The 12,662-nt window shown below is 42.6% G+C and overlaps 3 protein-coding genes and 1 long non-coding RNA gene across 4 annotated transcripts; 1 reads left to right on the top strand and 3 right to left on the bottom strand.

Moving 5' to 3' along the window:
* Positions 1 to 97: 97 nt before the first annotated feature.
* On the bottom strand, positions 98 to 1,926 carry LOC110186693 (uncharacterized). The gene is made up of 4 exons (XM_020955961.2): positions 1,394 to 1,926; positions 851 to 1,335; positions 425 to 794; positions 98 to 350 (listed from the first exon to the last, which is right to left on the bottom strand). Exons 1-4 carry the CDS (start codon positions 1,587 to 1,589, stop codon positions 151 to 153), a joined length of 1,251 nt encoding a protein of 416 aa, XP_020811620.2. The 5' UTR covers positions 1,590 to 1,926; the 3' UTR covers positions 98 to 150.
* A 335-nt stretch (positions 1,927 to 2,261) lies between these two features.
* LOC110186810 (uncharacterized) lies at positions 2,262 to 3,664 on the bottom strand. Its single transcript, XM_020956095.2, has 4 exons — positions 3,472 to 3,664; positions 2,930 to 3,408; positions 2,511 to 2,865; positions 2,262 to 2,448 (listed from the first exon to the last, which is right to left on the bottom strand). The coding sequence occupies exons 1-4, from the start codon at positions 3,662 to 3,664 to the stop codon at positions 2,303 to 2,305; spliced, it is 1,173 nt and encodes a 390-aa protein (XP_020811754.2). The 3' UTR covers positions 2,262 to 2,302.
* Positions 3,105 to 4,015, top strand: LOC147642573 (uncharacterized). Its single transcript, XR_015273381.1, has 2 exons — positions 3,105 to 3,378; positions 3,450 to 4,015. It is a non-coding gene; the product is annotated as an uncharacterized LOC147642573 (long non-coding RNA).
* A 2,073-nt stretch (positions 4,016 to 6,088) lies between these two features.
* Positions 6,089 to 7,140, bottom strand: Fer3 (48 related 3). Its single transcript, XM_020956171.2, has 2 exons — positions 6,763 to 7,140; positions 6,089 to 6,691 (listed from the first exon to the last, which is right to left on the bottom strand). Exons 1-2 carry the CDS (start codon positions 6,902 to 6,904, stop codon positions 6,243 to 6,245), a joined length of 591 nt encoding a protein of 196 aa, XP_020811830.2. The 5' UTR covers positions 6,905 to 7,140; the 3' UTR covers positions 6,089 to 6,242.
* Positions 7,141 to 12,662: the final 5,522 nt, after the last annotated feature.

Genomic DNA, 12,662 nt, shown 5'->3' with positions numbered 1-12,662 from the left:
TGTTCGGTTTCCACTCAAATCTTCGAACCACTCACAGTCTGTGGTTGATAACAGCGAAACTTTTTACTCAAAACAAAGCTCATAGATAAAGGTACAAAGACTGATAACAAATTATTGTGTTTACTTAGTAATCTTAATAGTTTGAACATTTTATTTGGTGATTTCAAATGCCCCACGACGATGGGCCCAGGGAAGAATCTCCTTCAGGTTTCGGATAATACGAGGGTTCTTAAACAGATTGTTGCGGAACTTCTCCCCGGATCCCTCTGAATCCATCATGGAGTCCATATTGGCATCATCGCTGCCATCAACCAGGACAATGGGCAGCAAAACAGTGATAATGGGGAGAACTGTTCAGTAGAGGAGGAGAGAGAAAGTAAGTACCAATTGGCAATGATAACACCTATGTATATAAATAACTTACTCCAGTCGCCATATCTGAATATTGATTGGTGAAGGCTTCTCAGCGAAGGCAGCTGCTTGGAATACTTCAGCAACTTCAGGTTTTCCGTGAGCTTGTCGTGGTAATACTTGATCAAGTAATCGAACTTGGCTATCTTAATGTCCAGCTGCGTCGAGGAGAGGATAAAATAGAGCAAATCCTGGGCCGGCGAAGAGAACCGACTCATCTGCAGATCCACAAAGTATATTTCGCTCAGTTTCCCCGTCGTTTCATCGTACTGGAACATAAAGTTGTTGCACCAAGCATCTCCGTGATTCAGGACACGGAACTCTCCCTCGATTTGGGGAGCATATTGCTGGAACATATCCTCAGCTTGTCTGCCAAAGGATTCCTAGAGAAGCTCATTAGTATTTGCTATATCGAAACCAATGTATTTCCAATACTCACCACCGACTGGGCCAAATCGGAGGCCTCATACAGAGGCATCGCTTCGACAAAAGCCTTGATTTGAGTGTTTCGAAATTCTTTAAAGTCATCCTGCTTGCTGCAAAGGTTCCGATCGTAAACAGCCGGAAAGGCTCCCTTGAGCTGGTATCGCACGGCGGAGGCAGCATGGAACTGTGCCAGCTTTGCCAACACGGCTTCGGAGTGCGCCAAGTCCAAACCGCTCTGTCGGTTCACGTTCCGGAATCCCCGTCTGCCCAGGTCCTCCAGCACTATGACCTCCTCGTCCAGTGGCTCCTTAAACTCGTAGTAGTTTGCTCCAAAGGTAATTTCAGTGCCAGCATCCCTGTACATCTGCTCAAACTCGGGGACATACTGTCCATAGGTGGTTCCCTCCTTCTTAAACAACTGCCATGTTTTCACATTCTGCCGATTGCCGTTGTTGGGCAAGATTTTGGCCATGTAGGAGGTGTTCTGCTGGGAGCCATCTGCAATACATTAGATTATTAATTTTTAGACACTATAAAGTTGCTTTTGGTGTCTTACCTTTAAGTTCTAACTCGAAGTTGGCCCTCAAAAGTAGTGTTGTGTAGTTTTCCCCTTTTCCTCCTGTAGTTTCAAGCTGGAAAGACTTGACAGTCTTGAGATCCGGAAAATCGCGGTCCAGAAACTCCCGGAACAGCTCCTGCGTCATCCACACTGGGAACTGCTCGGTGGTGCTTTCTTCTGTGCCTTGAACCATTCCGTCGACCTGTTAGAACCGTAATCTGCGCCACTTGGATCGAGACCTGCCTTTTATTGGCCCAAACATTAGGAGCTTTCTCTCGTCCGAAAGCTCTTTTGCTCAATTTCGTTGGCTGGCTAAAGTGCCCCATCTTGGGGATGGGAACACTTTCTGATCTGGGTGGACCTGTTTCCTCACATGTCAGATCGCCGATCGTCAATGCGGTACTAGAACCACATTCATGCCTAGCTGGCAAATTTAGGTGCCTAATCAGTTATTATAGACCAGATCTTGCTGCTTGAACCCCGGACGAGCAAGTTTGCAAAATGACTTATTGTTGCCTCACAGTTACTCTGTTTATTTTCTGCCCATGACTTGCGAAATGTGGGTTTGTTTATCTCTATAATAATTCTCTCAAACAAAGCTCTAATGAAAATTGTACCCTGGCAAACAATTTGAAGAGCGTTTTGAAGCTTTTGAGTTAATCAAGACGCGTGCTGCTTTCATTTGAGGTTCGTTGCTACTTACTAAATATATGACTGACTACCCTATACGATTCTTTTTGATGTTGATTCTCAGTTCGTAAATACAAACAGTTTTCGCAGTGGTAAAATCAAAATCAACTTTTGGGCTTTAATGGTAGTAATCTTCCCTTCAAAAAGTCTTTCCTTTAAGATGGTCCAGCAGAACTCTCTCACACAGTTTTATATGCATTTTAAAACAATGTGTGCCTAGTCCTCTTCGAAATATCCACGATTCTCCAGCCAGGGCAGTAGCTCCCTCAACTGCTCTCCAAAAACTGGGTTCCTGAAGAGCTCATCGATGGCCTCAAAATCCGAGAGAAGTACTGGCAGAACTTCCGTAGCAAATTCATAAGCTATTAAAAGGTCACTTTGTTAATCAATAAATAAATATCATAAATACACTTTCAAGACCTACCCCAATGACCGTACTTCAGCAAATCCAACTGAAGATCCGTGAGACTGGGCTTCTTTCCCCGGTACTTTAGGAGGTTCAAATTAGCTACCAACTGATCGTGATAGTACTTGACATACCCATCAAATCGGTTTGTTTTCTCAGCCGGAGCAGTTAGGAGCAAGCTGAAAAGGTCGTAGACCGCTGGACCATATTTAGCAGCATGAAAGTCACTGAAGAGAGAGTCCTTTACATTGCCAAAGGCATCAACTTGATTGAGTAAATTATTGGGCCAGCAGGATCCGTTGAGGATAACATTGAAAGACGTTTTTCCCTCAAGAGCTTCAGTATGGGATTGTACATACTTTTGAAATGATTTCTGGTGGGCAAATTTCAAAATTAATAAAAAAGTATCAAACACAAAAAGAAAAAGCATTACTTACCACCTTATCTTCGTACTCGCGGGCATTGTTCGCGCGGAGACTCTCGTGAAATTTCATTTGCAACAAACTCTTAAGCTCGGCCAACGCACCCACTCGTTTTCCGCTGAGCTTTGGAAGCTCCCTAATCTTGCCAGAATTCCTCTCTATATAGCAGGCTGTGGCAGCATGATAAGCCGCCAGTTTTGATAGCACCGCTTGCATGGCGGTTACATTCAGACCTTTTCGAGTATTGCCCACGGAGTAACCCTTGGCTAGGATATAATCCAAGTAAAGGCAGTTCGACTTTCGCTTTGACTTGTAGCTCATAGGACTAAAGTGGATAACCTTGTCCACATCCTTGTACAGCTCCTCCAGGGCGGGGAGCACGTTCTCGTACATGTACCGCTCCACTGAGAAGTCTCCTTGAATGGGTAACTTAAGGACACCTGAGGTGGTTTCCTCTGACTTGAGTAGGTATCTCACAAGGCGCTTCTTGTTGTCTGTTAAATTGAGGATGATCAGAGAGGTATATCTAAATCAGTTTTCTATATTAGTTTTCCTACCTGCAGTTAGAACCTGAAGCTGAACACAGAGAGCGGGCTGCGACAGCTGCACTTCCCACTTGCAGCGAGTGCTCTCGATTTTCTTGAATTCGGGAATCTCCTGCCTCAACACATGCTCCAGCTCCTGCTGATCCAGCCAGGTGGGCACGGAGACCTCTTGGGATAGCTGCGTTACCAGAATTTGACTCGACATTCTCCTCCGTTCCCGATTGCAAACTAAACTCAAGTTCTACGCTCATACGAGCAGGTCTAGAATCGATAAGTGCGTATTGATAGGGAATGTAGGTTGTATAGTTGAAATTTATGAAGTCAGTAGGCAAACATGATTGTTGCTTTCCAAGTTATCTTAGATAAGTTAGCTGGAACACCCTATTAATTCGCACAAAGTGAGTAAGACAATTTCCCCTTGGCAGTTCGAACATCTGCTATGTTAAGACCCATCTATCATGACCTAATATATATTGGGTTACTGCCCTAATTGAGTCCCAAAAAAAGTGTCGAAAAATAGCGAAAAATGTCCGAAATTATATCGAAATTCAATTAATTTGTCATAGCGATTTGACATACAAATCCGAAAGGGAGAATGACTGCACCAAGTCATGCAATCTCAGTTGTGGGTTGATTCACTCGATTTTCTATGGGAATCGGTTAATAAGCTGCACGTGGCAGATAATAGAAGTGTTAAATCTGATCTAAATTAAACATTTAATAAACTGTAAAGGTGCCGGAAGAATCATCTCTACGAGTTAATATCAAAATAGATCAGGATGCAGAGATATCTAGAGATATCTCTTACTGCTGTGCTAATCGCTGACACGTGAGGCCACTTTGTACGGCAAAGGGATGGCGTGAGCCACCCCTAGGGTCGAATGTGCATATGGAATACGATTTAATGCGGCATGAAGTGTCACAAATTCATCAAAACATATTGTAGACCAAACTACCAAAACAAGAGCAGCAACCCTCCCCAGGTAGCCCGATGTCCTTGCAATATCCGTTCCGAATTAATTTCTTCCCCCGGAAAAAGAAAGGGGCGCTAATCTGTTGGAAATGGGCGTTGAACGCAAAAATTCCTTGGTATTTAGGCAATCCCTCAAGTGTTACACTTGTTCCTGGGCTGTTTGCTGTTGTTGTTCTCGGTTAGGGGTTGCTACAATTGACTTTGAATTGCCGACCCTCCCCTCGCCAGCGCATCAATTTATTAATAATAATTTCACGCTTTGTTTGCCTTGTCAAATTTTGTAAAATAGTTGGTTCTCTGTTTCGGGGTCCGTTAAGGAAGCCTCCTCTTTATGCAATGTGACTTCATCGAGGCCACCGCATCAAGCTCACCGACATGTGTTCCCTTCCCTGCAAGCAGCTGCAAGGATTCTCACGCAAATCAGGACATGGTTTGCTTTGGTTACACTTGGTTTTTTTTTTAGAAACAAGTGCGGGTTGTGCCAGTCGGAATTAAGGGGATTATCAGGTGTATGTTGGTGGTACTCTTGACTTTAAAGTCACCACATTAGCCAACTATTAGATTTAATTGGGTTTAATTATGATCTCTATTGGGTATTATAATTTCAGTCAGAAGCCTGCAATGCAATTAAGGAGTCATTTCCGACCTTATAAACCATATATATTATTGCATCAGCATCAAAAACTGAGTCGATCTAGCTATGTCTGGCTAGAAAATAAATTTTTGAAATTTTTTCGAAATTTGAAAATTTGATAAGGGGTTACATCATTAAAATTGTCAAAATTTGATAAAATGTTGAATGTTTTAAATTCTAAAGCCCAGTATGCAGATTTGTTAAGTCTGTAAAAAGTAGCTCAAAAACGCTTTCCGAATTGAAATTAATGCATTTTTGGCTTAGTTATAACATTTTAACATCTTCCAATTACCCAAAATATTTGCATATAGAAATATCGATTTAATACAGTCATATGGCTAACTTCTTGGGTATACAACATTCGATGGAAAAGATTGCATTCTTGTTCCAAGCCGAACTATTTTAAAGGTATTAAAAAGTATTTAAAAGGTATTAAAAAAAGGAATCAAGAAAGAGATAAATCTAAAACTAAGTATTCATATTTATCCCATAATAAAAACATTACGATATACGATAAAACTTTGAACTATTACCAACATTTTTTACTCTTTCAGGGTATTATCATTTCAGTCGGAAGCTTAAAATGCAGGAAAGGAGTCATTTCCGACCCCATATCCCATATATATTATTGATCAGCATCAAAAACTGAATCGATTTAGACATGTCCGAAGGAAAACAAAAATTTTAAAAAATTTGCCAAAAATCGAAAATTTGATAAGGGGTTACATCATTAAAATATTCAAAATTTGACAAAAAATTGAATTTCTTAAACTTTGACACCCAGTATGCAGATTTGTTAAGCCTGTAAAAACTAGCTCAGGAACGCTTTCCGAATTGAAATTAATTAATTTTTGACTTAGTTATGGTATTTACAAATCTTTGATTTACCCAAAAAATTAGCATATAATAATATGCTGGTATCTAATACAAGGCAGCACAGAAAAGGGATTCCAAATTGAGATTAATGATTAGTTCAAGTTGATTGTACATGATTCTTTGGCTTACTGCAAGGGTACACAAACTTTCTCTAAGATAGTTTCATTTATTGTTTTAATTTATATCGATATTTTTAAATATTAAAAAAACAAAGGTCAAGCTGTTGGGGCTAACAATCCCGTTAAAGCTTCAATAAAGGTTATTGATATATAATAATAATTGATTTTAAACATCACCTCTTCAGGTCAAACTATGATTATACGGCGAGGCAAAGTCACGTTGATAGGTCGCCGCCGGGTGGAGATGATGCGGATGGATGGGGGGCGGGGCCGCCTGATGGTGTCCGTTCATCCCACCGTAGACATCCGAGCGGGACTTGTGGGAGTTTGAGGGCGTGCCGCTTAGCAGCTCCGCCATGAACCCAATGTAGGTGATGGCCAGCCGGAGGGTTTCGATGCGTGAGAGCCGTTTCTCGTAGGCGAAGGTGGGCACCTTCCGCCGCAGCTTATCGAAGGCCTCATTCAGGTTGAACATCCGCCGACGCTCACGGATATTGGCTGCCCTCCTCTGAGCCATCGAGGCCACCCGACGGCGAGTTTTCTTCGAGGAACTGGAGGAGCCGTTGGCCCTGCCATTGGTGGACGGACGTTGCGGCACCAAGGGAGCCACCTGGGAACGTTGCCACAGGGCTGTAGGTTGGGAAAAATATAGTTCTTGAATAATTTGTTGTCTGGTTATCCTTTGGGCGATGGCTACTCACACAAATCGGTGCAGGGAAAGCCAGCGATGAGCTCCTGGTAGGGCACTATGGGCGGTGGCGGCGGTGCTTCCTGGCCCCACAGTGGCTGGAAGGGAACCTCTGGCATGTAGGTGGGCTGGTCACCAGGATGCGGATGCTGCATGGTGACTGTCTGTCCGATCTGGTAGCTAATCGTGTTGCAATTGGAAGACCTTTGGTCCGTTCTGCTTGGAAGACTGAGTTGCAATAAATTCTGATTGTCCTCGCGAACTGTGAAGTCAGCTCGGTCCAGATACGGATTTTGCTTATTGGATTTTCCTCCCCTCCGGATGGCGGCATCTGCTTGGAGGCCATTTTGAATGGGCAACAGTTCGGCGCGTTCCGATTGGTCGTCCTTGAATGAGGGTTGATGGAGTGACTAGCGATGTTCCTGTTTTGGATTCTGCTTGGAATTTGAAGGTGTTTTTTTATTTAATTTTAATTCGTATTAGGACAAAATTTAGAGGTAAGCTTATTGGGGCTATTAATGAGCTACTTCGAATTATTTATACAAAATGACTAAATATTATCGTAATAATATCTAAAAGTACTCAATGGTGCAAGTAAAACAGTTTCAGCATATTAAAATCATTTAACTTGTAACAATAATACAAAAATGGAATTGCAATTTCTTATTTTAATTTTGTTGTTTCTAGTTTATTCTTTATTTTTATTTACTCTGAAGTAGATACAGATAAGGAAGTGCTGATTTAAATTCATTTTCTCTCCTAAGCTATGGGTTGTTGTATTGGGTGTTTAAGGTGTTCTCACTGGTGTAAGGACACAAACCATTACTAGAACTTAAATTTTGTCCATTTAGTGTTCTCGGTCTATCTGGGACACAAACCCTTAGAGGAAGTGAGCCTCTAAGAAGTTTTAAAAAATATTCAAATATATTCACTAATATCGGACTCATATTAAATATTATTCAATAAATTAAAAGTAAAATCTTCTTATTCTTAACCCACCTAAGCTTTACATACCTTATTATTAATTACCACGTGCTAATAAAGCTCCTATCTGTTGCATGCCTTTGTTTTTGTTTATAAGTGACTCCGGCAGAATTCTCTCACTAATTCAGCTCTCCGGCTGAATGGGGGAACAGTGAGTTTGCGCGGATAATTACGCCGGCAGTCTCCTCTCAATGCTCCATTCTTCATGATGCCGCCGAGATGAAAGGCATTCCCCCAATTGTGGCAACTATTTAGCCGCGTGGCAACAGGACACAGCGTCCAAGGCTTAGAATGGAATGCGCCGACAGACTCTGAGGTAAGCCTTTGATGGACAGTTCGAGTTGCGATTTCTCGGGAGGATGGTGGGATTTTCAAGCGGATTTCATTGCGCTGCCAAATGTCGCAAAACTTTTCTCCAAATGGGCCTCTGATTGGAAAAGGGGCGACGACGACTCTCTAACTTTTTGGTTTGCATTCGAAAGTTCGTTTTTATGGCTCCAAATGAGGTTTCCAGTTTATTTATTTAGTTCGTTTTATGTTCCTCTCCGCTTCGGGGGAAGGAGCGGCACTGCTCAAGGGTGCTCCATTGTGTCAATAGCCTGAAATTGGATATGAAGTGCCTCGGATCCTGTCAAGCGAAGACAGGCGGAAGGAGCTCGCTCAAGTTCAAGCCGAACGAACTAGTTTTGAATTGAGAAATTTTTGCATTCATTTCGTTTCGCGTGGCTTTAAAGGACGAAGAACAAACAACTTGGGTAATCCTTCGATTTGTGAATGCAAAAAGGGAATTCAAAACACACGCAGAAATGTCCAAGGCGATTTGTTTGTGTCTGCGTTTGAGTACTTGCCAAGATTTATGCTCTCTGTGAGATGGCAGAGTCTGCAGCTTACATTATGAAAATGTAAGAAATGTGAAAATATGAAAATGTGGAAATTTGAATTTCTTCCCTCCTCCAACTCTCTGGGTCTCTCCCTCTTCCTCCGTCTCTCTCTCTTTCTGCCACTTCCTAATTTTCCACGCAAATGCATTTTATTTATTACGCAATTTGGGGATTTGTACGCGCAGCCACAACTGTGAGCGACATGAAAGCGCTTAAACTCCGGACTACGGACCACAGACTCCGGAGCGTTAAACGAGGCATTAGCCCCAGTGGATTACGGCTAATACTGGCTGCACAATGGCCCCGAGACGACGACGACAGCCCCAACAGTAGACTCAGATTCGGTGGCGTATGCGTAATGTCCCCAGGTACGATTCATAGCAGCTTAGCAACTCAGCAACTTGTGCGATTTAATTGTTGTCCATAAATCGGTTCATTACAAGGTTTCCTCATATCACACTTTTATTTTCGGGATAAATATATTTAAGTTTAAAACAGCGAGAGAGCCCGGAACGGAAAAAATATCAATGCCCTCTGGCGTGTTTTTATATTCCATGAGTGAAAAAATACAATTATGCTTCATACATAATAAACAATATTGATTGTTTTAATAATTAATTAGTGAAGAGTGGGTTAGAAATGAGTAAACATTTAATAACATAAAATATGCACATCTGTGAGTTGCGTAATTTATAACCATTCTGAAATAAAAGATGGATACAGATTATGCTGTAAATTGGTTTTTAATAGAGAATACCTATAAGCAAATCGATTATTAACTCGATTTTAGTTCCAGGACCAATATGGTGGTCTAGATTCTGGATGCAGGGAATTTGGTTAACCAGAGTCAGCCGATGGAGTTGGTCGTGAAGTTTACCCGGGAATGTCATGTCTGTTGATCGGTGGCTTAGTCTTTTCTCCTAAATAGAATAACTAAGCTTAGTTACTTGACTACTTGGTTACTTTGTTCCCGGGATACTTGGCTCCTTGGTTACTTGAGTGATTGGTGAAATTTCAGCTCGATAATTGCTCTGTCAGCACTCGAAAAGAGTGAGAGGTGAGAGCCGAGTGTATTTGCAGTGCAGCAGCCCAAAATCGATGGGAAATCAACGTGGCAGCCAACTGAACCGATACTCAATACAAAACCAAACCCGATTCCCAGACTCTCAGGTGCACGGAACACTCGGTCGGTGGAGCCCAGTGGATTGGCGCACAAAGGCCAATTCCCCCCCTTCATCTCAAGTCCCTATCGCCAATTTGCCAATAAAGCAGCCGAAGGTGAGGCGAAATGCGCCACAATGCGATACAATTTAGATTTATATGCTTTGTCTGATTTATTTGTATTGGACGTGTGGGCGATGGAGACGTCTGACTGGCTTTTGTGTCTGCGCTGCCGGTGCTTCAAAAGTCGATAATCTGTGGAGCACCGTCCTCGTCCTCGTCCTCGGAGTTTCTCTCCGTCATTGAAATTGAGTCATGGACTGAGATTTGAATGCCGCGTTCGGTGGAGTCTTCAACTTGTTTGCACAAACCCGAATCCGCATTCGAATCTGAAACAGAACCTCTGCCCGTGTTGAGGTCTGGTGCCTTTGTTCTGGCTTTAATGAGGATTACGTGAAATTTCATTATGCTGCGTAATAAATAAGTAGCAAGTCAAATAAACAGGGACTAGCAAACACACAGGCGCCCACACACATTCCGCAGCTGTACAGGATCTGTACTTACATTCCTCGGAACTCGCACAACTCGTGCAATCCAACTGGCAACTGGCAAGCATATTAAAATTTAGACACGTACACATTTTATGGCTTGTGTGTTCGGGTGTATTCGGGGGTGAGACTGTGGGTAATATGTCTGTGGCAGTTGCATAAGCCAAAAAAAAAGGCCAGTAAAATTAAATCTAGGCTTCGGCCTTGTAAAATTGTATAAGGCTCTTCTTTTTATTGATCTTTAGTGATACGAATCCTCACCGTAAAACTTCTCAAGCTTTGTCATCATTGAAAAAATACAATAGTGACCTAGCTACCCCCCTTAACTTGGCCCTGAACTTGAACTTCCTAGAAAAAAGTGCAATTTTAAAAGGAAAATCTTACTTTCTCTAGAAGGAAGTGCGAACCTAGTCTCATATGGATTTGGATAAGTATTTCTTGCTTATATTTCCTCAATAAATTGCACTCCCACATAAATTATCGCAAGCAAGCTTCCTTTATCTGACATATGACACTTTTCCAAAGGAGTTTCGTTTCGTGAGTCATGAGGCGTGACTGTTCCTGATTCGGTTTCAGTTTGAAGACAGTTAACCCCTTCATTAAACCCATCCGCCTGCACACGAATGCGGGTAATCTATCTCAATTAAATGTGGATTACATTTTATGAATATTGATTTTCCCCCGCCGCCACTCGTGCGTTTCCATTAATTGGACTTTGGGGGTAGAGGCAGGAGGAGTTGAAGTGGGCGTAGGAGCAGCAGGATACTCGATATCCAATCCACCTTCCGATTCGTGTCAGTTTATTCAGCCAGATTGCTGAGCTGCGCTTCGTGTTTACTCTGGCTCCGGCAGGCGGCCAATTCATTAGCTGCTCCTCCAAAGGACAACATGAAAGCTATGTATAGCTGCAGCTGCATCGAGATCTGCAGAGTGTGTGCACTGAGAGATGCTGATGAAGTCACTTCCCTCTGTGCCAGTCCCAATCCGCTCCTAGTCTCATTCGATGCCATAGCTAGCTGCGCTTTTGTCTTTTCAATTACCGACGAGCTTCAAAGTCAAACTTTTGTGCAATTATCCTGCGAGACAATTTTCGCTGTCTCGATTTTTATGAGCGCACAAAGTTCCCCTTTCATCCGGCAGAACTTTTGCCAGCAACAGTTTCCATTTCGCTGTATCTCGGGTTGCGTATATATATATATGTAGTATGTATCTTCCCCCTCAAGACAGTTGATTTTTAATTTCATGTTGGCGGTGGTTGCCTTGGCCAAAATGCCAGCTCCGCTTACTTTATTTCTGGGAAAACATCCGACGGGTTAACGCAAAACTTGTGGCGCAAAAATAAAACTAAACGAGACACGCTGACCTAATGAGCGTCCTGCCGACTTGGACTTGAGTACCCTGAAACCAGCCCCTTGTCCACTTTCCGGAGAAATTGACACCCCAGCGAGAGGGCTGCTAATGAAGCCCGGTCTTGCGTCTCTCCCTGGACTCTTGGACTTGTGGACACCACGATAAGGTCACCGGGCGTGGCGTCGTAAAGAGGCGGCCATAAAAGCGAATTGCGGGTGAAAATGGCGTGCGAGCTTGGCGACAATCGGCGACGGTTCCGCTTATCAGGTTCCGGGTCCAGGATCCAAGTTCTGGCCCTGGTTCCCAGTTCCGGGCCAACGACCGGGATATTAATAAACATGTCTTCAGTGTCCACGTTCCGGTGGCCGAGGCATTATTCTTGTGTCCGCCAGTTCGGTGGCCATTGAGGGGTTAATGTGGTCGGTCATTAGTGAGGTAATTGGCAGCTAATTGGCTTGATGAGGGCCGGCCAGCTTGATTGGAATCGCAGGGACCCTAGGTTCAGAATAAAACGACTTCTAAGCAATAAAAATGTATCTGTAAATTTTGCTTAAGGTTTATCACGAATAAAGGGATTACAAAAAGAAGATATATACTGTAGCTTAAATCATTGGAAATATTAACTAGAACCCTTTAGTAGTGTGAAACCCAAAGTTTCTTAAAGCATCATTTGAATTAATGATAATAATCTCTGTCATTGAAAACATTAGCAAGTTCTCTGCCAGGAAATATCTATGGAAATTATGTAACTAAATTTAAACTTACATACATTATATATTTCTTCAAGCTGGGCTCGTTTTTGTTCTCGTTCTATCATTTGGTCTCAGGTGTCCACTATACTTCCTTCGCCGTGGAAGTGTAATCAAAGTTTTCTGATTAAAGTGAAAATGCAGGAAAATTATGAATCAATTTTCCAGTGGACACAAGCAAAGTGCAAAGTCATCATCATCAGAAAACTGCACAAGTGGGGGACGAAACGAGGAGCTGTG

The sequence above is a fragment of the Drosophila serrata genome, unplaced genomic scaffold (genome assembly GCF_035046125.1).
Source record: "Drosophila serrata isolate PLE 108 unplaced genomic scaffold, ASM3504612v1 contig_382, whole genome shotgun sequence".
Taxonomy (NCBI): Eukaryota; Metazoa; Arthropoda; class Insecta; order Diptera; family Drosophilidae; genus Drosophila; species Drosophila serrata.
The sequence above is the reverse complement of the archived record's forward strand: the minus strand, read 5'-3'. Positions and strand labels throughout refer to the sequence as shown.

Bases quoted from the DNA above. Each gene is read 5' to 3' on its own strand.
- LOC110186693 (XM_020955961.2), bottom strand. From the start codon at position 1,589: ATGGTTCAAGGCACAGAAGAAAGCACCACCGAGCAGTTCCCAGTGTGG. The intron at 795-850 runs GTGAGTATTGGA...GAGCTTCTCTAG, and splicing joins CCGATTTGGCCCAGTCGGTG to GAATCCTTTGGCAGACAAGC. The intron at 351-424 runs GTAAGTTATTTA...TCTACTGAACAG, and splicing joins ATTCAGATATGGCGACTGGA to TTCTCCCCATTATCACTGTT.
- LOC110186810 (XM_020956095.2), bottom strand. From the start codon at position 3,664: ATGTCGAGTCAAATTCTGGTAACGCAGCTATCCCAAGAGGTCTCCGTG. The intron at 2,866-2,929 runs GTAAGTAATGCT...TTTGCCCACCAG, and splicing joins GCGAGTACGAAGATAAGGTG to AAATCATTTCAAAAGTATGT. The intron at 2,449-2,510 runs GTAGGTCTTGAA...ACCTTTTAATAG, and splicing joins GCTGAAGTACGGTCATTGGG to CTTATGAATTTGCTACGGAA.
- Fer3 (XM_020956171.2), bottom strand. From the start codon at position 6,904: ATGCAGCATCCGCATCCTGGTGACCAGCCCACCTACATGCCAGAGGTT. The intron at 6,692-6,762 runs GTGAGTAGCCAT...CCCAACCTACAG, and splicing joins CTTTCCCTGCACCGATTTGT to CCCTGTGGCAACGTTCCCAG.